Source organism: Pseudonaja textilis, chromosome 8 (genome assembly GCF_049901715.1).
Source record: "Pseudonaja textilis isolate UNSWEBS1 chromosome 8, rPseTex1.2, whole genome shotgun sequence".
Taxonomy (NCBI): Eukaryota; Metazoa; Chordata; class Lepidosauria; order Squamata; family Elapidae; genus Pseudonaja; species Pseudonaja textilis.
This window is the reverse complement of record NC_141997.1, coordinates 1,151,354-1,177,023: the sequence shown is the minus strand read 5'-3', so window position 1 is coordinate 1,177,023 and position 25,670 is coordinate 1,151,354. Positions and strand designations below refer to the sequence as shown.

The following is a 25,670-nucleotide window of genomic DNA, read 5'->3' as shown; positions in this document are numbered from 1 at the left end:
GACCGGGCCCTTTTGGCTGGGGATCGTTGTTGACGGGTGCTTGGTTGATCGGGCTCTCTGGATTTGACAGGTGGACCAGGCCCTTTTGTCTGGGGATCGTTGTTGATGGGTGCTTGGTAGATCGGGCTCTCTGGATTTGACAGGTAGACCGGCTCGTCTCGGCGGCTTTTGGAATGGCGGCGGTGGCGCCTGTGGGCGGCGTTCATCTCCCCAACGAGGGAGGCTTGAACTTCGCACTCTCAGTAGTGCCAGCGGCAGTGCCTGGCGGGGGGGGGTGTTTCTCCTCGGTGATGGAGGCTTTGAGCGTCGTGCTCTCGGTAGCGGCAGCAGCAGTGTCTGTCACCTCAGTAGTTGTGACTTCGAAAATCGCGCTCTGAGAAGAGCGTTTTGCGGCTGCGCCTGTCAGGCGTTGCCTGTCTCCTCGGCTGAGGAGGCCTTTGAAATTCGCGCTCTTTGTGAGCGCCGGCGGCTGTGGCTACAGCGCCCGTGGCTTCGCTCTTTAGGGATCACAGCTCTTTTGAATTTTGCGCTCTTTGTGAGCGCCGGCGGCTGCGGCTTCAGCGCCCGTGATTTCGCCCTCAGTGGCTAGCTCAGCTGATTCAGTCCGGTTGCCTCTCCTTCGTGCGATCCCATCCTCGTCGCCAGTGTTATGTTGTCGGCAGGACACAACGAGGCAGACACGGAGCTGAAGGTTAACATCTCTTTATTGAAGCATAACAGGTTGCTGCGGCTGCCCTGGCTGGGCTGGCAGCCCAGAGGGCGAGAGCGAGAGCCAGCTGATGCCGCTTGACAGCTCCCTTTTATAGCAGCTGTCAAACGGCCTCAACCAATGGGAATGGTTGGTGCTCCCGCTCGAAGTGCGGACCAGACTGAGGACTGCAGATGTTAGGGACACAACACCCCTTCCCCCTAGCCAGGGTTATGGCGGACCTGACTGGGAACTGCAGGTGTCAGGGACACAGCATATTCCATTAGTTATTGCAGTTATCTCTACACATAAAAGAGCTTAAATTCCATTATCAAAAGTAACAGTTCTATTTTCCATCTTATCAGTCTCTATGTCCCTTTTCCATAACTTTACATTTGTTTATGTTACCCCTCAACACCTTGCAGAATCCCCTTTCTGAATATTAATCAACCATCATCTCTGTGTCTAATTAAGCAATTTTCCCCCACATATTTACAATTTCCATATTTCTTTGTTTCCAAGTCCTTTTCTTATCCCCTTTTCCCCTCCTATTTTCCCCTTTATTCTTTCACTCCAGTTTTTGTCCCCCTCTCTATTTGTAGCTTCCTTCCACCCTTCAAATTTCTGCCGATTCTTTTTATCTTTTTTAATTTTTGGAATATTCCCCTCTTTATTTAACTTCTTACATCTCCTCTTTTTATTTCCCATTCCTTTCCTCTTTCTTTCCAGAATTCTTTGTTCTCGATGAAAATTAAAAATGGCCTCTTCTGTAGTTTGCTCCACTTCCCCTTCTGTCTTTTGTCTTTGTTGTTCATGTTCTGCATTTGCATTTTCTATAAATTTTAAAACAAAGCCCAATGATTCACCATGCTCTTGTAATGTTTATTTTATGTTTCTAAGTTCCATTTTTAATTCCAGAAGAGATATTGCCATTTTAAACCTTTTCTATTTAACAATTTAATCCAAATAGTGTCTATGAAATTGATTTCCAACAATCAGCTTTTATTTTATTCCTCTCAAGTTTTGGTCCTCAATGCTAAATCCAATGCTAAATCCATACCAGAATCAACAGTTAATCCAAGGGCAGAATCTTCTTGTTTCTTTCTTTGTTACAATGTTTCAGTTTTTCAAAGTTCTTGTTTTATTGTATCAATTTTCCTTACAATTTTTAAGAAACAGTCTTTTAGAAAAAAGAAAGAAGTTAAATTTAACCAGTTAGATGCACTCTTTGTTATAACATATCTTCACCCCCTATTTTTTCCCAGCTATTCAGAGCTTTTAAAACCACAGTCTTCCAAGAATAAAAATCAAATCCAATTAGTATTGAAATTTTCTCTTTAACAATCTATAGTTCAGCTTTACTTGTGCCTATATAGAATCAAAATATACTTATCCAAATTAGTCAGATGATTTCTTTTTGCAGCTTCTACCTTTCTTGGTTCAAAGCCCCACCGCTGTCAAAAGCAATTCATGCCTTTTTTCCTCCTTTCTCTTCACTGCTTTAAATCCTTCCTTAAAGATTCTTGAAAAAAATAATCCTGGGGGTATTTTCCATTTAACTATATCATCTCGTTCCTCCTGCTGTTTGCTTCTTTCTCTCTCCAGCACAATCTTATTCCAGCTTAATCTCCCCCCTCAGGGTGGCCACTTTAGACCACTGCTTCAGACGTCTTTGGGAGGGAGCAGTTGCCAAGCCAGGGAAGGGATTTGGGACTCCCCTGGTGGTCTCCCCTTCCTCTGCCACCCCTATGAGGTGGCTTCTGCCCCAAATCTGACCAATTGGGGCTCTCCGATGCTGCAGCATGGACCAAAACCATGGACAATCGCGGTTAGTGGTCCGTCTTCAGGGAAGTTCAAAACCAGATCACTTTTCATTCTTCTTGAAATGTTATAAGGAATTAACATAATGATAACATTCTGATCTGCATTTGTCCTATTACTGTAAGCTAGAAAAGGGAAAAATGTGTACTTCTAATAACAACAAAATCTTAGATTCAATAAATAGTGCACAAGAACCACCATCAAACTGTTAAAGTAATCACACTCTTTTCAGATTTGTGCAGATCCTTCAAAGGCTGTTGGGGTCTCTGCATGTGTGTGCTTCACATTAAAGATGGCCCCAATAGAAACATTCTCTGTGAATATACAAATAGCTAGGGACAACTGTCAAAGCATTATTGAATAACCTATATGCACAATTATGTCCATTTTGTAGCCACCTTAATGATTCTGTAATATTTCAATTGTGTTAACATATGTTGTAAAGTGCATTATTATAAAAACAGATTATTATGGGACTGATTTTTTAAAAACTTTCATTTTCAGTGATAAGTACAATATTATTTTCATTATGTATTGCACGCACTTATGCTTTTAAGCTTATTATTTGATTTTAAAATTAGAATTCCTTGTTTATGCTCTCTGTATAGTGAGCAAATCAATTCTTTTTATAAGCAGAAATAGGGCTAATAAAAATATGTATAGTTTTATAACAAAATAAACAAATAATCAGAAAGGACAATATCAAATAACTACAGAAGGTGGAAAAAAAAGAATGGAACACACAATCTTTACCTTCAGGAGTTATAAGTTTATACAGGCATTACTTTATAAAGTCACTGTAAAACAATTTATGGTATTGTGATATGCTTAAAATATCAGAGGAAGAGGAAACAGTTAAGGAGAGCATGATAACGTGGGCTAAAAATTGTGGCCACAATATTGAATTAGAACAATGGGAACGAATTTGGTGAACTAACTATAAATTAATGTTATCAGTCTCATATAAAGAAAATATTTATAAAATGTTCTATCGCTGGCATCTCCCACCAGCAAGATTTGCTAGGATGTTCCCTAATATGTCACCCAAATGTTGGAAATGTAACTTTAGCCAGGGAACGTATTTTCACATGTGGTGGACATGTCCTAAAGCCCAAAAGATACAGACATGGTTAGAAGAGATGAAAAAACTAAAGGTTAAATTCAATCCAGAGACTTTTCTACTTGGAATGACAGAACCAACACGGAGCAAAAAACACCAGCATCTGATATCATATATCATTACAGTGGCAAGGATAGTCTTTGCCCAAAACTGGAAATCAACAATGACCCCCAGGATCTGGCAATAACTAATAAAATCCACCAATGTGCAGAAATGGTTAGACTAACCATGTTACTAAAAAATAAGGAAGAGGGGGAGTTTTTTACAACTTGGAATATATGGTACAAATGGTTGTATAAAAAGGAAGTAAAGATGTCTAGTGAGACCAATTAAACAAACAACAAGAGAAAATGGAAATAAACATAAATTTATATATAGCTATGTATATATGTAAAGTAATGTAATTAAATAAATATTGTATTATAATTGTAATAATAACCAACAAAAAGCAAGGATCTAAGAAACAAGTTATAGATTTACTTGTAACAAATGACTTTAGAACTTAGACACTTAGAAATGTACACTGCTATGAAAAGGTTGCAAAAATGTGAGAACATGTTTCTCTTTTTAAAAAAATATATTCTTTTTTTAAAAACTTTCAATAAACATATTTAAATATATATATATCAGTTGTACACTTATTCTTCTACACCAATAACATGATCTTCATATCAGACATTACCAAATATGAATATGTTAGTAACACAAAATAAAGTGCTCATATACTACTTAAAATATATAAATACCATGAATTATTAATACTGCTATAAAAACAACACAAGATAATATAAACTTCATTTGGGATTTTATTTATTATTAAGTGCAACAAAAGATACTTTTATTGGAATGTGCTATAGGACTCTCTACCAACAGACATCAGGAGAGAGAGCCCTGAATGAAGCATCTTGATATAAATTTGGTTTGTATTTTAGAAAAGAAAGATAAAAGAAGCAGTACAATTACTGCATGATACTTAACCTTGATGCTTTGATAAGCTATTGAAATAATCTCCTTGTTAATGGAATATCACCTGATATTATCAACACATAAAATAAAAACATTGTTTATATTACAATCTTCTTTTATACCATTTCATTCACATTTCAAAGGACAGCTGTGTGATTTCTAGGCAATGGGTTACAGGGGCATAAATGTATACGTTTGACTCAAAATAAATTTATTTCCAAGTTATACTAATAAAAAATATTGTACCACTAGTATATAGAAAAAGTGAGCTCTATTATCAATATTAAGTGCAAATTCAGATACTGTTTCAATTCTATTAAACTCCCATCTCCTTCTCCCAATATATACAAATTGCTCATATATATGGGGGGGGGGATAGCAACATTACCTTATTTTGCTCAAAATAAGAAAAGCAAAGGAGTATAAATTGTGAACATGTGATTTATTTGACATGAGATCAATACTCTCTACTGTCTATATTTTTATGAATATCTATCTATATTTTATGAATATTAATTTAAAGTTCAATAATAGAGAGACATATCTAAATTGTTTTGGTTTGAGGCATACCCATGTGAAAGTAGTTCATCATTATAATATCACTATAATTTCAATTGCTTAGCTTACCTGCCATTGCCTCATTAGCTCTTCTACTCCTTGAGCATCTTCTACAATTGTCTCTTTACATGTAGCATCCTGTAGGATATTGGCAGTGGTTTCTGCTTCTGTAAGCCAAGCAAGAAACTGTTCCAGATCTAAGTAGAATTGTTGCAAAAGCCTTAGGGCTGCTTCCAATGAAGCCTCTCGCTCTCCAACACTGTGAAAGTGCAAACATAGTTACATGATGATGAGTAACTGGGATCCACAGCGGTTCATTCATTCTAATAGACAGAGAGTATAGGATAAATTTTCAGTAATACTGTGATGAAATTTGAAATAAACTTTATGCATAGGTGTCATAAATCCTTGTAACTAATGTTTCCTTCTGAAACCACTATTACAACTAATTCCTACCCTTTTGCAAAGGGAAAATAGAAGTGGCTATTTAGTGACATTTTCGTTCTTAATGGACAGTTATGGTTCTACAGAAGTGAACATGACAATTTTTACTATTATAATTTGAAACAAGCTCCTTAATCACAGGTGTCACTATTTCCAAATTCTATATAAACCTATTAAGGGAAGTCAAATAAAGCATTTCTCAACCACTGACTAGTTATAATTTACTGAAACCTAATAAATTTCAGGGTTAGGAAGTGTGATCTTATCTGTTGATCACAGTTGACTACGTTGTTTTTTTAAATAACTTTTTAAAAAATATGCATATGTGTATATATACACACATACAGGAAAGAAGAAGAAACAAAAAGTATAGAATCAGGTGAGTGTCAAGAAGCTTACAACCCTAGTTGGAATCCTAGGATAACCCTAACTAGTTTATTTTATCATTTTAGCCATTGTCTATCCACTACAGGATAAAGGCATCTTCTGCATGTGTCAGCTGGTGCTCCATTCAAATTCCAAGAAAGAAATACTTAGACTCCATTAATTAGAGAAAGGATATCTTTTACTGGAAATCAAGTGGCAGCATCAAAGGAATTCTGAATCTGAGAAAATGAGTGCCTAAATCACATATACAAAGTGTTGGCAACGTTCCCACCCACAATAGTTCAAACTGTCCATCCAATAAAAAGTTGTATATAATGTCATTTGGGCATCTCCAGGTGGTGATGAGGCCTCTGTCCATTGACCTTGACATATTTTGATAAAGAGCAGCGCTTGCGCATAGCATAGGAAAGAAACATACGCAAGAAATTTCCTCCCCAACTTATACAGTTCTTTTTTGCTTCCCATAACTATGTTCCCCCTCCTCCTCCCGTTACTTATGACAGCCAAAAGATGCAAAGCAAAAGAAGCAAATCTTGAAGGCTGACATTTGACCCTCCTGCAAAAGAGGCATTAGCCCTATAAAAGAAAAAGAATACAAGATAAAAGAATAATATACATGTAACACAACAATACTATATTTTAGGGTTTGTCAGGATATAGATAAGATTAGGAGCTCAAACATCCTTCTCATTCACCCATTCGGACTGGGAAGGAGTAAAATGTTTGGAAAATATTGGAGTCGACCTCTTTGTTTCCTAGAATCCAAAATTTCTTTAACTTCAAAATGTCGTTCACCTTCAATTAACAAAGGCACAGGGAGAGCAACCTGAGCTGGCCTCAGGTCAGAGGTATGTTCAGATTTTAATAAACTAACATGGAAGACAGGGTGGATTCGTTGGAGGGTTTTTGGTAATTTCAGTTAGACTGCCACAGGATTCACAATTCGTTCAATTGGAAAAGGTCCAACATACTTAGGTCCAAGCTTTTTTGACTTTTGTGTGGTCTGCAAATATCTGGTGGATAAGAAGACCTTATCTCCAACCTGATATTGTTTTTGTGGAGCTCTCTTTTGGTCTGCAAATTTTTTTGAGCTTGATGAGCATCATCCAATGCTTTATAGGTAACTGGCCAGGTAAGCTGAAGTTGGGTTATCCACTCACTTAATGACTGAACACTAGGTTTCTCCTGTGGTAGCTCAGGTATGGGTACAAAGTCTTGTCCTGAAGCCACTTTAAATGGAGTAAACCAACTACTACTATGAACCAAATTGTTACATGCCACCTTAGCGAATGGCATTAGGTCAGCTTATAATTTATATAGCATCTAACATATTGTTCTGGTACTGAGTTAGTTCTCTCACAAGCCCCATTGGTTTGTGGGTGGTGGGCTGAGCTTAAGCCCTGGGTGGAGCCCAATAACTTAAGGAACTCCTTCCAAAAGTTTGAGGTAAACTGGACACCCCATCTGAGATTATGCATTCAGGTACACCATGTAACCTGTAGACATGTAAAATAAACAGTTTAGCCAAAGTTTTCGCAGATGGGATTTTTGCACAAGGTATGAAGTGTACCTGTTTGGAACACAAGTTTGTTACTACCCAAATAACTGTATTTTCCCCTCTCTTAGGTATTTCTTTCTATGGAGCAGTTGATCTAGCTACATTTTGTAGCAAGCCCGCTGGTTTACCAGGAGGCCGTTTGGCTGAGGCACAGATAGGGAAACTAGCCACATAAGTTTTAATGTCCTTTTTCAAGGTGGGCCACCAAAATTGTCTTTTAACCAAGTGTAAGATCTTTACGAATCCAAAATGTCCAGCAGCTTTAGAGTCATGAGTTTGCTGTAATATTTGGTTTCTCAACTTTGCTGGCACATATAATTTGGCCCCCACCCATGCCAATCTATCTCCAACCATACAGTTATTTGAGTGAGCCAGGAACCAATTATCAAGTTTCAGAGCTTCTTTTAACTGTGCAGATAAATCATTTGATAAATCAATTTCCCTCTTTTTCTGAGTTCTGGTAACCACTGGAGCCACCAACTGTTTGGTTGGGACAATAGGCCAGACCACTTCAGGGTGGGCACTATTATATTGAGATAATCTAGATAAAGCATCTGCCATGAAACCCTCCCCCCGAATGTACTTCAATGAAAAATTAAAGCGTTTGAAGTACTGCGCCCAGCGAACTTGCTTGGGAGACAGCTTCCGAGGTATTTTCAGAGCCTCCAAATTCTTATGATCTGTCCACACCTCAAAGGGTGTTTTGCCCCTTCTAGAAAATGCCTCCAGGTAACAGAGCCCAGCGAACTGCAAAAGCTTCTTTTTCCCAGATGGTTCATTTTCTTTTGGTCTCAGTTAGTTTATGGGACATATATGCACATGGCTGCAGAGTCCCCATTTCATTTGCTTGTAGTAACACCGCTTCCACTGCTCACGTCACTCACATCGGCTTGGATTACAAAAGAGGTGTCCATGTCTGGGTGCTTGAGCACCTGCTCAGTGGCAAAAAGTCATTTCAGTTCTCAAAAGTGGCTTGACACTCCATGGACCACTCCAATGGTTTACTAGGTTTCGGTTTCACCTCCCCTTTGGTTTTTAGGAAATTTGTAATAGGCAGTGCAATATTCGCAAAGGCAGGAATAAACTGATGGTAAAAATTAGCAAATCCCAAGAAACTCTGCAGTTGTTTCCTGGTGCAGGGAGCGGCCCATTCCAAAACGGTGCGAACTTTCCCTGGATCCATTTCTATGCTGTCATGTGATATGCGATAGCCTAAATAATCATTTTTTTTCCTGGTGGAATTCACACTTGAACAACTTCATGTATAGTTCAGCAGCTCAAAGTTTTTCCAGAACTGAATGCACTAGCTTCACATGTTTATCATGAGTCTCAGTGTAGATAAGAATATCATCAAGATAAACCAGCACCCCCTTGCATAAATGTTCATGCAAAACCTGATTTATCATTTGCATGAAAACTGCATGGGCCCCCTGTAGGCCAAACGAAAGAATGTTGAACTGGAAACACCCCATTGGGCAGTTAAAAGCAGTTTTCCATTCATCTCCTTCCTTAATTCAAACTCGGTAGTAAGCTTCTCTCAGATCAAGTTTTGTAAAAATTTTCTCTTTGGCTAAGTGGGCCAACATGTCCTTCATCAAGGGGAGGGGGTACACGTTCTCCACCAAAATGGCAGTTAAATTCCTATAATCCACACACAAACAAAGAGAGCCATCTTTCTTCTCATGGAATAATACTTGGGCCACTACTCGAGGCCTAGCAGGTTGTATGAAACCATGTTCCAAATTTTTATCAATAAATGACCACAGCTCTTCTAGCTCCCGTGGTGTCATCGAGGACAGTTTCAGTTTTGGGAGTTTCACTCCTGGCAAAATTTCAATACCACAATCTGTTGAGCGATGAGGGGGAAGATCATCCAAGACCTTCTCACTGAATATGTCCTTTAAATCCCAATATTCTTCAGGAATTTTCTCCTCCCCCTTCAGATTCTAAGTGCCAATGGAAGCCAGATCTGTGGGATTCTGGGGTTTCTGTTGAAATTGCCCTTCCCCTTCTGGGGGTTGGTCAGTATGTATGTGCACTGATCCCCTCCTCCAGTCAACTTGGGGGTTCCATTTCCAGAGCCAGGGCAAACCCAGTAGTAGGGGGTGCTCCATCCCAGGGGCAACAATCAAACACAAAGTCTCTCTATCCTTCCCCATTGTCATTTCTACTGGTTCCGTTATGAAATGTGCAGTGCCTCCCCCAGCTACTGATCCATCCAGTTGGCAAAAGGCTATGGGCATTTTTAAAGTCTTTAGCCTTAAACCCATTTTCTCTACAACTTCTGAGCTGATTACACACCTTGCGCACCCAGAGTCTAACAAGGCCAACATTTCCCCTTGGGCTCCCGATGTGGGTACTCTTAATCTCACTGGGATGGTCATAGGGCCCTTGTTTGGATTTACCAGTGAGTCGTCTTCCAATTCAGATTCACTCTCTTCAGAAGATGTTGGAGTTCCCAGCTCCTCTCTTTTCAGAGGGGCGATCTCTACAACCTCTTCCACTTTAAGAGCCATTTTGCAAGGCTTGACTGGAGTTTTTTCAGGTTTTCTTCCTCCTTCAGGTGCTCCCTTTTTCTCCAGCTTGGTACGACAGTCTGCAGCCCAGTGACCTTCCTTCCCACATCGGAAGCATGCCTTGGGCTTTGCTGCCGGCCCTCCCTTTTGAGGTTTTGAGGCTTCTCGAGGGCTGGTGGGGGATGACTTGCTCCAACTGAGGCCACCCTGCATCTGTTTCGGGTCAAATCAATTTCCACTTCTGCTGCCAGCACGTACCACAGCTGCAGCTCACTGGGGTCTCTTCTGGTGATGGAGCTTTGATAAACATCTTCATTCAGCCCATCTTCAAAAGCTTCTATCAGGGCTCCCTGGGACCAGCCTCGAATATGGCATGCCAGCTCTTTAAATTCCTGTGTGTAATCAGCCACTGATCTCCACTCCTGATTTATGGTTTTCATCCAAATTTTAGCCTTATGTTCAGCTAGTGGGACTTCAAATCTGGCACGCAGCGCTGTCATGAACAGATCATAATTCATCAGCTGGGGGGCATTATCATTATGCAAAGTCACCATCCATTTTGCAGCTGTCCCTTCCAGAGCCCTGGTAACACATCTGACTTTGGCTGCTTCCAAGGAAAAATCCTCCCCATATTCTTCCATGTGGCTCCAGACTCGTGCCAGGAAGAAACCTAACTCCTTGGGATCCCCTCCATATTTTACGGAGGCACCTTTGGAGTTCTATGCTTTCTGGTCATCGCTCCCCCCACCAGGGGGCCCTGGGCTGCTGCCACCTATTGCACTGGTCCAGGTTGATTTATGGGGGTAGCTGCTTGGGCTCTCATAGCTGAGGCTGCCTCCCCCTCTTCCCTCTCATACCTTTGATCAGTCTGAGTTCCTTCCTTCATTTAGAAGATGCAAGGCTTGAACTAATAAAAAAATCTTTCTTTCATCCTCTTGCGATGGCTCTTCTCTTCTACGCTGTCAGGTAATGGTCACTCCTGGAAGGGGCTCTTCCTCTGGATTCTTCCAGCTGACTCCCAGAGACCATTTGGGCTTTACAGCTGGTTTTTCATCAAGATGTAGTTCTGCTAACAACTCAGCTTCCCCTGCTGCCTCTAACAGCAGGGAAGGTGGTCCTCCTGTCTCTCCCAGGTTTTCTTGGTTGCTGGATGGATTAGACATTGTGTTCAGACCCCCTCGGAAGAAATTTATTAATTTTCCGGGTGGGCTGGTAAACAGAGATTCAGAATAATGTCAGCTGGTGCTCCATTCAAAATCCAAGAAAGAAATACTTAGACTCCATTAATTAAAGAAAAGATATCTTTTACTGGAAATAAAGTGTTAGCATCAAAGGAATTCTGAATCTGAGAAAATGAGCACGTAAGTCACATATACAAAGTGATGGCAACGTTCCCACCCACAATAATTCAAACTGTCCATCCAATAAAAAGTTGTATATAACGTCATGTGGGGCATCTCCAGGTGATGATGAGGCCTCCGTCCGTTGACCTTGACATATTTTGATAATGAGCAGTGCTTGCACATAGCATAGGAAAGAAACAAAAGCAAGAAACTGCTTCCTCAACTTATAAAGTTCATTTTTTGTAAAACCTCCAGTTCTCTTCCCATAACTATGTCCCCCTTCCTCCTCCCGTTACTTATGACAGCCTAAATATGCAAAGCAAAAGAAGCAAATCTTGAAGGCTGACAGCATGTTTCCAACCAACACAGTCCTGAGCTTTCTTTTGCCAATTGGGTCTGCAATACTTGCTGATGTCAATTCAGTGGGATCCATTCTATGACTACCTTGGTCACCTGACATCTGTTTTTCTTGCTATGTGACCAGCCTATTTACATTTCAATTCTTTTACTTTCTTGATGATATTATATACCTTTGTTTGTTCTCTAATCAATCTGCAGGTCTTTCTATCTTGTCTTCTAATGCCAAGCATGTATCAAGTTTATTTACTGGAATCAATATTTAACATGTTTAAGCATAACAAAGCCCGTTAAAATTATATCAACATGGATGTTCAAGTTGCAAAAGTATAAGCGAAACTCGAAAAATTAGAATATCGTGCAAAAGTTCATTTATTTCAGTAATGCAACTTAAAAGCTGAAACAAATATATGAGATAGTGTCAGATCCGTGTATCTGTCATTTCTTCAGTGGAAAAAGAAAAGGCGGGGAGACTGATATCAAATTTGTATAACCCACACATGATACAATGGAGGGAGAAAAGCCAGATGGCCAGAACTATCATCTCTGAGAGGCACAACCAAGAGATGAGAAGGTCATAAAAATTCCACAGTGAGATTGTACTTTGAGAATCTCTTGAATAGTTTGTTCTAAATAGGGGGTGGGGGGAAATTAGGTATGCCCTGGGAAACTGTGAAAAGATCGTTCCTTACAAGAGGGGTGGGGAGGAATTAACATACTGGCTTTTGTTTCACTAAAAGCACATCGAGATAAGGGGAGGGGTTCTAAACTCCCTTATGTATCCCTGTATGCCTGAGAGACCTCAGACGCTGCTTTGAACTCCTACAGGAATTGTCTCATCTCAATAAAGAATTCCTTTGTGATACATTTGGATACATTTTCAGAAGTTCATTCTAGTTGAGTGAATGGGAAAAGCTCTGTAGCCTGACATAAAGCAGCATCTGGAATAGAGGTCAGCCCGGAGAGGAATTTTTTTTTTAAATCTTTCACTCTACTGAGGGGACCCTGCAAGAAAGGAAAATGTCTGAGGACAGCAAGGACCATGGGGAAGCCGAATACTGGGGAGAAACGTCGACAGGTACCCACCCAGATACTGACTTGGTGCACCCCATCGAAGACAGAGAGGCTGTCTACGAAACCTCCACCAAGCCCCAGTGGTCTATAGGTGTAGGAAAAAGAGATAGCTGGGAAGAACCAGAGGAATAACCTTCACCCGGGGCAATCATAAACCTGGGTGGAAATTGGAGCTGGAGGCCTTATCGAATCAGAAAGAATGGGACGAGGAGCCACCGGCTGATGACTGAATGAGACAGTACATAAAATGCCTCATGAGGGAAGCCCTGGAGAACCTGGAGGTGAGGGATGCACCAGGGCGACACCGCAGGAGAGCAAGGGAACCAGAACATGAGAGAACCTGAGCCACCACCCCTGATCCAGGGGAAATTGAGCGGGCAGAGGGACAAGCTGAAGGACCAGGAGCCATACCAGGTACCCAACCCCTAAAATCAGGGGATTAACCCCGGCCAACCAAGAGACATCCAAGAGGAAGATCCCACCCTTTGGGGTAAAATTTGATGGAGACCCCCAGAAACTGGGATTTTTCCTGGCACAAGTGCTCACCTACATGCAAGAATATGGGCGGGATTTCCCAACCCAGGGATCCTGAGTACGAATCGTCACCCTAGTCCTTGAAGGGGCAGCAGCCAGATGGATGGTGACACTCCACAATGTCAATGCCCCAGAATTAAGGATCCTCAATTGCTTCATGACAGCCTTATGCCACCGCTTTGAGGACCCCCTCGCTGATAGAAAAGCCTGTGACCGCATTAGAGTAGTAAAACAAGGCCGTTGCCTGGTAGCAGAATACACCAAGGAATTTCATGACCTGGCTGGCCGGGTAGACTGGCCAGAGGATATTGTTCAAAGATGGACTAAATGATGACCTATACACTGCCTGCCTGGCCCGTGGGGCTCCAAACCAGTTGCACCAATGGTACATGGTGGCAGAGGAGGCAGAGATAGACATGACTTGAAACCGGTACCACAGTGGCAAGTCTTGGAAAAGATCCCCACCCCTGGGGAAATGGGAAGTCTCCAAACCGCAATCCACCATGACTCCAAGAACATCTGGTTGCTTTAAGTGTGGAAAGGAGGGACACCGCGCAGCAGAATGCTATTCAAAGACCCCTGCCAGAAAGCTAGACCACTCAGCAGGGGGGAAACCCAGAACATCCAGCCCTCGAGGAAAGTAGACTGGCCTGAGAGGCTGAATAAATGTGGGAATCTGATCCCCCACCAATCCAGAGGAAGAACCCCCAATGCTCCGAGGGGACCTGAGCCAGTCCAAAAGTGATCCAGAAGACGACCCACTGGTAAGCAATCCAGTTGAACCAATCACCCTACCCCTGAGACTGTTTATCCCCAGCCGAGGGAAGGGGGAGGAAGTTGCAGCGTTGCTGGATTCGGGATGCACCCAATGCCTAATAAATCCCTCCCTTGGAGAGAAATTGGGGATCCAACTGAAAGAAATGGAAAACCCCATTGCTTTCTGCCAATTAGATGGAACTATAGCGGGGGGGGGGGAGCCAGCCAGGTTTACCACAGAATCATTAAAATAAGACGAGGGAACCATAGGGAAATGCTCACATTCATTGTAGCCCCAGGAATGGAAGAGACGCTAGTCCTAGGTCTCACATGGCTGCAGAAATGGAATCCAAAAATAAATTGGAGGACAGGAACTGTACAATTCCAGCAAGATGCAGTATTTGCAAATAGCTCAGAGGAAAGGATAAAGAAAGGAACAGAGAACAGAGAGTCAGCCATGACCGGACAGTCAGTTGAAATCATTAACATTCCCAATGAGTACCAGGATCTGGCCCAAGCATTTAATGAGGAAGCTTGTGATGAACTCCCACCCCATCGAGCCACAGACTGCGCCATCAAAATCCTACCAGGGGCTAAATTCCCAAAACCACAAATGTACTGCATGTCCCCCAGAGACCTGAAAGAACTCAGAGCATTTATCGATAACAATTTAAAAACGGGCTTCATTGAAACTGCCCATCCTAAAATATCTGCCCCAGTGTTATTCCATGTAAAGAAAGATGGCTCAGCATGCTTGTGCATTAATTACAAAAAATTGAATGCAATTTGCATAGAGAATATGTATCCACTCCCCCTCATGAAGGACATGTTAGTCCACCTCTCGAAAGGAAATTTTTTTTCAAAGTTAGACCTACGAGAGGCATATTACCGTATCAGAATAAAGGAAGGGGATGAGTGGAAGACAGCTTTTAACACACCATTGGGATGCTACCAATTTAAAGTGCTCCCCTTTGGACTGCAAAGAGCGCCTGCCGTGTTTATGCGTTTGATCATTTGAACTTTTATATAAAGGTGTATCTTGATGATATTTTAATCTACACAGAAACGATGGAAGAACACATCAAGCCACTCCATGCAGTCCTCACAAAACTCTTAGACGCTAAACTATATGCAAAATTCTCTTAATGTGAATTCCACCAAGAAAAAATTGACTATTTGGTATATAGAATATCCCACAAGGAAATAGAGATGGACCCACAGAAAGTAAAAGCTGTACTGGACTGGGACCCACCGCAAACCCGCAAACAACTGCAAAGTTTCCTGGGGTTTGCGAACTTTTATTGTCAATTCATTCCAGCTTTTACAAACATCGCCCTCCCTATCACGAACTTGCTAAAAACAAAAGCGGGGGAGAAACCCAAACCAAGGCAACCCCTTATCTGGACAATGGAATGCCAAGCGGCATTCGAGAAACTCAAACGTCTATTCTCAGCAGAACCGGTCCTTAAGCACCCAGATCCCAAACAACCTTTTGTCATCCAAGCAGATGCTAGTGATGTTGCAGTTGGAGCAGTCCTCCTCCAAAAGAATGGAAGTGGACAATTACAACCATGTGCTTATACATCCAAGAAACTGACGGAAACTGAGTAAAGATGGGTGATATGGGAGAAAGAGGCATATGCTGTGCGGTGGGCAATGCTCACATGGAGATGTTTCCTGGAAGGAATCCAAATCCCCTTTGAAGCATGGACTGATCAAAAAAATCTGGAAGCCCTGAAATATCCACAGAAACTCTCTGAAAAACAAGCAAGGTGGGTTCAATACTTTAAAAGGTTTGATTTCACTCTCAAATATTTTCCTGGGAGAAAGAACTTCTTAGCAGATCCACTGTCCAGAAAACCCCAATACAACAGTAAAAAGATTGAGGTTATAAAACCGATGATCCAACCGACCCAACTAGCAGCCAAAGTAATCACCCAGGCACAAGAGAAAAAAAAATCATCCCTGACTGAAGACACAACGACATCAATATTTAAGGAGGCACTACTTAAGGACGACTGGCTCCAGGCTAACAAAAACACTTGTTTACTCAAAGATGGACTGGCTTGGGCAGAGAACAAACTTTATGTTCCTGCAAGCCAGAGAATGAACATCATGAAACACTGCCACGACTCCAAAATAGCAGGATACTTTGGGTTTGTAAAAACTCTGCACATCATCAAAAGACAATTTTGGTGGCTGTCCCTCAAAAAAGACATTGAAAGCTATGTTGCGAGCTGCCTCACCTCTGTTGCTGCAAGGAGAAGACAAGGAAAATATCCTGGACTTTTACAAACAGTAGCAGACCCTTCTGCTCCCTGGAAAGAGATCTCTATGGACTTTATAGTGGAGCTTCCCGAAAGTGCTGGAAATACTGTCATTTGGGTTGTAACTGATCTTTTTTCCAAACAGGTTCTCTTTATCCCATGCCAAAAGATCCCAACTACCAAGGCATTGGCAAAGATGTTTCTAATACACATCTATCGCCTTCATGGAGCTCCCCAATGGATTATCTCAGATAGGGGTGTTCAGTTCACATCCAAATTTTGGCGGGCATTTTTAAACCTATTAGGCTCCACCCAGGGGTTGTCGTCAGGAAATCACCCCCAAATGGACGGATTGACGGAGAGAGTGAACAGCGTATTAGAACAATATTTAAGATGTTTTATTAGTCACCAACAGGATAATTGGACTGACCTTCTTCCATTTGCAGAGGTAGAATACAATAACTCAGTCCATAGTAGCATGGGATTCACCCCATTCCAGGTAGCCACGGGCCAAGAATTCAACCCCATGCCAGAACTACCCACCAAAGATCCTGAAATCCCCTCCCTTAAGGAGTGGATGGATAACTTACAAGCCATGTGGCCAGTGGTAAGATTATCTTTACAGGAAGCTAGAGCAGTTTACAAAACTCATGCAGACAAAAAACGTTGCGAACCTAAACCTTTCAAGATTGGGGACTGTGTATACTTGTCCACAAAATTCTTAAAATCATTACAACCCTCTAAGAAATTAGGACCAAAATTCATTGGCCCTTTCCCCATCTCCAGAATTATTAACCCCATGACGGTAGAGCTTCAACTTCCAAAAACACTTAGGCAGATTCATCCAGTATTTCACTGTAGCCTGATCAAACCAGAGATCACTTCAAACCTCAGACCTCCCCTTCCCACACCTCCAATCCCCATCATGGTGCATGGGGAACAACATTTTGAAATTAAAGACATCCTTGATTCACGCACTCACCATGGATCCACACAATATTTAGTAGCTTGGAAACACATTCCTTCTTCAGAAAATGAGTGGGTAGCCAAACAACACGTAAAAGCACCCACATTACTACGTAAGTTCCACCAAAAATACCCTGATAAACCATCCTGAATTGCAAATGTAATGCATGATTTTTGGTTTTTTTCCAGGTGGACCTATCTGTTTTTTAAGGAGGGCAGGATGTTAGATCTGTGTATCTGTCATTTCTTCGGTAGAAGAAGAAAGGGGGGGCTGATAAAGAAATCCTTTCTTGATGTAACCTGAATATATTTTATCTTATATTGAATTTGTATAACCCACACATGATACAATGGAGGGAGAAAAGCCAGATGGCCAGAACTATCACCTCTGAGAGGCACAACCAGGACATGAGAAGGTCATAAAAATTCCACAGTGAGATTGTACTTTGGGAATCACTTGAATAGTTCATTCTAAAAAGGGGGTGGGGTGGGAAATTAGGTATGCCCTGGGAAACTGTGAAAATATTGTTCCTTACAAGAGGGGTGGGGAGGAATTAACATACTGGCTTTTGTTTCACTAAATACACATCGAGATAAGGGGAGGGGTTCTAAACTCCCTTATGTATCCCTGTATGCCTGAGAGACCTCAGACGCTGCTTTGAACTCCTACAGGAATTGTCTCATCTCAATAAAGAATTCCTTTGTGGTACGTTTGGATACATTTTCAGAAGTTCATTCTAGCTGAGTGAATGGGAAAAGTTCTGTAGCCTGACAGATAAACTCATTACATGCAAAGCAAGATAGTTCAAGCCGTGATTTGTCATAATTGGGATGATTATGGCTTACAGCTCATGAAAATCACAAATCCACAATCTCAGAAAATTAGAATATTGTGAAAAGGTTCAATATTCTAGGCTCAAAGTGTCCCACTCTAGTCAGCTAATTAAGCCATAACACCTGCAAAGAGTTCCTGAGCCTTTAAATGATCTCTCAGTCTGGTTCAGTAGGAAGCACAATCATGGGAAAGACTGTTGACCTGACACTTGTGCAGAAAACCATCACTGACATCCTCCATAAGGAGGGAAAGCCTCAAAAGGTAATTGCAAAATAAGTTGGATGTTCCCAAAAGTGCTGAATCAAAGTACATTAATAGAAAGTTATATGGAAGGGAAAAGTGTGAAAGAAAAAGGTGCACAAGCAGCAGGGATGACGGCAGCCTGGAGAGGATTGTCAGGACAAGGCCATTCAAAAGTGTTGGGGACTTTCATAAGGCATGGACTGAGGCTTGAGTCAATGCATCAAGAGCCACCACACACAGATGGATCCTGGACATGGGCATCAAATATCGTATTCCTCTTGTCAAGCTGCTCCTGAATAACGAACAACATCAGAAGCATCTTACCTGGGCTAAAGAAAAACATAACTAGTCTGTTGCTCGGTGGTCCAAAGACCTCTTTTCTGATGAGAGCAACCTTTGCATCTCATTTGGAAACCAAGGAGTCTGGAGGAAGAATGGAGAGGCACACACTGCAAGATGCTTGAAGTCCAGTGTGAAGTTTCCACAGTCTGTGTTGATTTGGGGAGCCATGTCCACTGTCCTTCATTAAGTCCAGGGTCAACGCAGCCGTCTACCAGGAGATTTTAGAGCATTTCATGCTTCTTTCCACAGATGAGCTTTATGAGGATCCTGATTTCATTTTCCAGCAGGACTTGGCACCTGCACACACTGCCAAAAGCACCAAAACCTAGTTCAATGACCATGGGATTACTGTGCTGACTGGAACCCGATAGAGAATCTATGGGGCATTGCCAAGAGAAAGATGAGAGATATGAGACTGAACAATGCAGAAGAGCTGAAGGCCACTATTGAAGCATCCTGGTCTTCCATAACACCTCAGCAGTGCCACAGGCTGATAGCTTCCATGTTACGCCGCATTGAGGCAGTAATTGCTGCAAAAGGGGCCCAAACCAAGTACTGAGTACATATGCATGCTTATACTTTTCAGAGGTCCAATATTGTTTTCTGTACAATCCTTGTTTTATTGATTGCATGTAATATTCTAATTTTCTGAGATTGTGGATTTGTGGTTTTCATGAGCTGTAAGCCATAATCATCAGAATTATGACAAATCACAGCTTGAACTATCTTGCTTTGCATGTAATGAGTCTATCTCATATATTAGTCTCACCTTTTATGTTGCATTACTGAAATAAATGAACTTTTGCACAATATTCTAATTTTTTGAGTTTCACCTGTATAAACTGAAATAATGAATTACTTAATTTGGTATTTAAAAAACCCTGCAGCCTTTGAACTTTCTGGCCTCATGGTGGTAAAAAGCTAAATGCAGAGAGAAATATCTTCCTTTAGGAGGAAACTGAAAGGGAGCTTAGGAATTTACAATCAGTGAAAAGCAGAGACAAAGAAAAAGACCCTTGCTTGATATTCCTATTGTCAATAGTGATTAATAATATAAAAATACATCAGAGGTTATATTTCTGAAGCTTAACACAGAGCTGGTTTACAAGTTTTCTAAAATCAATCAGGAAAAAATATAAATTGCTGGATTCTTCTTCCAGTCAAAATTACTTTTGATCTAGAAGTAACAATCTGACCAAAGGTATAATTTTAGAACACTATCCAGGTCATAGGATATCAAACTTAAAAGAGAAGGGATCCCAGAAAAATAATTATTAGCAGAAATGTAAGGAATTTTTTTGTCCTTCAAAGAGAGAGCAAAAGTTGTTAATATATTTGGAAACATTCTAATATATTTTTTAATTCAAGAGAAATAGAGAAATCTATTTAATTAGTGTGCATCTTACTGAATAAAGAATTCAAAGCAATTATTTTACTTTTTATTGATTTAATATACTTTTTATTTCATATATATTTGTATTGTGACTGGAAGGTTTGAGCCTGCTGTGAGTTTTGAGTCTGATGTATCAGAAGACACAGGTTTGAGTGATGAGGAAGGTTTGGCATTGGAATTGGAGCCTGCTCTAATGAGAGATGCAGACGTGAGCCAGGAGGATGAGGGAGTGTCAGAAACACCATCCTCTCCGGAACCTTCCACTTCAATCATGCCTCAGGTATCAGCAGCTGATCCACAGAACATACCAGAGTCCTTGAGTGATGACGAATGTTGGGTTGATGCAAGGACTAGACGCAGGTTGAGACGTCAAGCACAATTTGAAAAGAAACATCAAGTCAGAGACTAATTAGAGAGACTGACATGCCCCTTCAAGGAATATAAGGAGGCGTGCTAGTTAACGATCCTTGTCCAGATCAAACTTCGTTAATTACTGCGCAGCTTTGAAGAAGCCTCTGTTCCTGATTTATCTTGTGGCTCATTATCTCGGCTTGAGGACAGTTTCTGGGAAAGCTGCCAACGACAATTACAGAGACAAGTTAACTCTGTGGTTTCTGCTATTATTTGTTTGTGTTTATTTCTTTGGGACATTTGGACTCTCACTTGTGGCTACAAGTGAGACAGAACATTTTTGATCTGGACCTTCATCCCATCTTCTAACCAAGATGGACCCAACACAGCTTGAGCAGCAGCAGATTAACCAACTCCTGCAGAACAACCAGGTATTGCAGAACCAAGTCACCCAGCTGGTTAATCATCTAACGCTGATGCAAGCTCCAGTTAATCCTCCTGCTCCCCCCACCCCATAGGAAATGCCAGGTAGCTATGCCGGATAAATTCTCTGGACAGCCTGAAATGTTCCCGGCTTTTATGGGGCAGTGTCAACTGTTTATGTCTTTATGGCCAGAAGATTTCCCTGATGACCGGGCTCGGGTGGGGCTTGTTATTAGTCTTTTGTCTTGTTCGGCTGCAAGATGGGTCACTCCTCTGTTGTTGCAAAATAGTCCTTTATTAAATGACTATCAGGGCTTTTGGCACCATTTACGTGTTATGTATGAGGACCCCATAAAAACTCAAACTGTAGCCAGACGTTTAAAGGACATTCGTCAGGGGAAACGCCCTTTGCAAGAGTTTATTGCAGAGTTTTGTCTGCTCTGCATGGACTCTGCTTGGAATGAGGCAGCCCACATGGATGCTTTTCAGGAGGGTTTGGCAGAAGAAATTCAAGATGAGTTGGTGCATGTGGAGCCGGCTCTAACCCTAGATGCGCTAGTGGTGCAATGTTTGCGCATTGACGCCCGGCTTCAATGGCACAAGACCAGACGCCCAGTTCCAGAGCTGCCTCCCACTCACGGCCGCAACCTCCTGTACAACCAATGCCCCCAGCATCCCATAATGCCGTGACCAGGACCGAGGAACCGATGGAGTTGGGTGCTTTCCGCCCTCGGTTGACAGCAAAAGAACGCACATGGAGATCTCAGGGAGGCCTGTGCCTGTACTGTGGAGGGTCGGGTCATTTTGCCAGTTCCTGTCCTGGTAAACGACAGGGGGCACGAAAGCCAGTGCCCGAATCTCATCCTGTACCGTCAAGATACAGGAAAATTTTCCTAGGGGAAACCCTAGGTCGGGCACATACCACACAACCGCCCGAAGTAGCGGAGGTGAATTCTGGTCCCCCCCGACATTTGCTTTTGGACATGCAGGTTTTCTTGCAGTCTCGGTCGGAGGGGATTCCTGCGGTTGCGTTGGTGGACTTGCAGGGGTCCACCTTGGTGGCTACTACCAATTTCATGGACCGGGCTTTTGTCACCCATTATAAAATTCCCTTGGTTGCTGTGGAGCCTCCCATTAAAGTGGAAACCATTGATGCGTGGGAACTGCTGTCTGGGCCTATTCGTTTTGCTACTCAGCCATTACGCCTGGTCATTGGGGACCATGAGGAGGCGATTAGCTTTTATATCACCTCGGACCTCCATCTCCCCTTGGCTCTCGGAATGGCTTGGCTATGGTTGCACAATCCTTGGGTAGCATGGGCACAGAACACTATTTTGTTCCTGAGTCTCCAGTGTGTGGACCATCTAAGACACATCTGTGCTGGTCAAGACATCGCAGCCCCCACCGTCTCTGTACCTCCTGAACTATCTGACTTTTCAGATGTTTTTAGCGAGAAGGAGGCGGATCGGTTACCCCTGCATTGACCTTATGACTGTCCTGTGGACCTCCTGCCCAATGCTCCTCTACCCAAGGGTCGTTTGTATTCACTGTCTGAACCCGAATTGGTCACTCTGCGAGATTTTCTGGACAAGAACTTGGTCCGGGGGTTTATCAGACCGTCATCGTCTCCTCTTTCCGCTCCTGTCCTTTTTGTGAAAAAGACAGGGGATTTGTGCTTATGTTGTGACTACCGCAGGTTAAACGCCATTACGATGAAAAATAGTTATCCTTTGCCGCTCATTCCCGAGTTGATGGAACGACTACGAGAGGCCACTATTTTCACCAAGCTCGATCTTCGAGGGGCTTACAACCTGGTGCAGATGCGCAAAGGAGACAAGTGGAAGATGGCATTTGGTACTAGATACGGCCACTTCAAATATACGGTAATGCCTTTTGGACTGACCAACGCCCCCGCGGTCTTTCAACATTTCATGAATGATATTTTTAGGGACATGCTTGATCGGTTTATGGTGGTGTACCTGAACGACATTTTGATCTATTCCAATTCCAGGGAAAGCCACCTTCGCCAAGTCTGCCAGGTATTACAACGTCTTTGGGAGCATAGACTCTATGCGAAGCTGGAGAAGTGCTTCTTTTTCCAGACTTCCATAGAGTTCTTGGGACATATCATTTCTCCCGAAGGCATTGCCATGGACCCGCACAAGGTGGAGGCTCTGTGTAGTTGGGAACCCCCTTGTCGAGTAAAAGATGTGCAACTCTCTTGGGGTTCGCTAATTATTACAGATCCTTCATCCTGGGTTTTGCCAAACTGACGGATCCCACCACCCAGCTCCTTTGCAAGAAGGTTCCATTCCAGTGGGGACCTCCACAGCAACAGGCCTTTGAGGCCATCAAGAAAGCCTTCGTTGCGGAACCGATCTTGACGCATCCCGACTCCCATCGTCCATTTGTGGTGGAGATGGATGCATCCAACATGGCCATTGGAGCGGTGTTGTTACAAGCCCCAGCGGAGGCGCACATCTTTTTCCATGCACATATTACTCAAGGAAACTTACTACTTCTGAGCGTAATTATACAATCTGGGAGAAGGAGTTGCTGGCCATCAAGACTGCGCTTGAGGTCTGACGACATCACCTTGAGGGGGCTCAGCACAAGGTGGAGGTTAGGACAGATCATCGTAATCTAGAGCACTTGACCACTGCTCGGAAATTGAACCAACGACAGATCCGGTGGTCGTTGTTCTTTGCTAGGTTCAATTTTTCAGTCACGTACATCCCGAGTGGTCAAAATAAAAGAGCCGATGCCCTATCCCGTAAACCAGAATATCTGTGTCCCGAAGAACCTCTTCCTCCATGTACGGTGCTACCACCGGAATCTTTGTCCGTGATCCAGGAACCGGTGGGTTTGAGGGCTCGCGTATGAGAGGCACAGCGTTTGGATGATTGGTCGCAGCAACGAATGGGGGAAATTGGTCCTGATTCTCCATGGACTCTGGAAGAGGGTTTATTACGACATTGGGGTCGATTGCATGAGCCCACCAAAACACTTAGAGCACTCATCATGACCCAATGTCATGACAACCCAACTGCAGGTCATTTTGGGTTCTTCAAAACCCTTCACCTGGTCACAGGGACCTTTTGGTGGCCTAGAGTCTGGCATGATGTCTTCGCTTATGTTGCCTCTTGTATACTGTGTCAGCAAGCAAAAACTGCATCGGGTGCGCCTCCTGGCCTTCTTCAACCACTACCGACTCTGAACTGACCCTGGGGGGCAATCTCCATGGGCTTTTTAACACATTTGCCCTCGTCGTCGGGTTATACAACGGTACTTGTGGTGGTTGACATGCTTACCAAGATGGCCCACTTCATCCCATGTAGAAGGTTACCATCGGCTCATGTTACTGCCCGGCTTTTTATACAACATGTATTCCATTTGCATGGCTTACTGGACAGAGTTGTGTCAGATCGTGGTATCCAGTTCACCGCTCAATTCTGTAAAAGCCTAATGTTTGCATTACGGGTGCAAGTATGTTTAGTGTCGGCGCACCATCCGGAAACCGATGGTGGGACTGAGAAAATAATTGGCATCCTCGCCCAATACCTCAGGTCTTTTGTTAATCAACAGCAAAATGACTGGGTGACCTATCTTCCGTTGGCGGAGTTTGCTTTTAATAATTCTCAGCATACCTCCACCCACATGATGCCTTTTTACGCAAATGTGGGTTACCATCTGAGGTTTTTTCCTCTGTTGATCTTGGATTCTCCGGTTCCAGAGACACAAGACTTTTTGTCTGAATTACATGCAGTGCATCAATTGATTTACAGACAATTGGAACGAGCGAAAGCAGACTATAAATGTTTCATGGATCGTTCACATCAAGCGACACCTCCGCTGGGAGACAAGGTGTGGTTGTCCACGAAGCATCTCCGGGTCGATTGTCCGATTAGGAAGTTGGATCATTGCTTTATTGGTCCCTTCCCTATCAAGGAGGTTATCAATCCCGTGGCTTATCGGCTCACCCTATCGCGCTCCATGCGCATTCACCCTGTCTTCCACCGCTCCCTTTTGGTACCTGACACCCCATCATGTACTCTCCGTTCTCCCGACAATACGGGTCCTCCATCTGGGCCCAGTGCTGATCCTGTTGTTGATACCACGGTGGTTGGCATTTATGATTCATGATGGCTGAAGGGATGATTTCAGTACTTTGTAGGGAGGCTGGAAAATGAAACAGAGATTCGTTCCTGGGAGGATGCTTCCAAGGTGCATGCCCCGGACCTTATCCGGCTATATCATGCACAATTCCCATCAAAACCATATCCGGATCATCAGACTCGGGGGAAGGGCCCTGCGATGAAGGATAGTGTTGTGACTGGAAGGTTTGAGCCTGCTGTGAGTTTTTAGTCTGATGTATCAGAAGACGCAGGTTTTAGTGATGAGGAAGGTTTGGCATTGGAATTGGAGCCTGCTCTAATGAGAGATGCAGACATGAGCCAGGAGGATGAGGGAGTGTCACAAACACCATCCTCTCTGGAACCTTCCACTTCAATCATGCCTCAGGTGTCAGGAGCTGATCCACAGAACATACCAGAGTCCTTGAGTGATGATGAATGTTGGGTTGATGCAAGGACTAGATGCAGGTTGAGACGTCAAGCACAATTTGAAAAGAAACGTCAAGTCAGAGACTAATTAGAGAGACTGACACGCCCCTTCAAGGAATATAAGGAGGCGTGCTGGTTAACAATCCTTGTCCGAATCAAACTTCGT

The 25,670-nt window shown here is 42.8% G+C and overlaps 1 protein-coding gene across 7 annotated transcripts in view; it reads right to left on the bottom strand.

Moving 5' to 3' along the window:
* Positions 1-25,670, bottom strand: part of DMD (dystrophin) — a 1,342,375-nt gene that overhangs the window by 457,222 nt on the left and 859,483 nt on the right. For all 7 annotated transcript variants that reach the window (XM_087938163.1, XM_087938162.1, XM_087938165.1 and 4 more), the window contains exon 54: positions 5,223-5,412. In XM_087938163.1, coding sequence (XP_087794289.1) covers positions 5,223-5,412 — 190 coding nt within the window. The remainder of the gene's footprint in view (positions 1-5,222; positions 5,413-25,670) is intronic.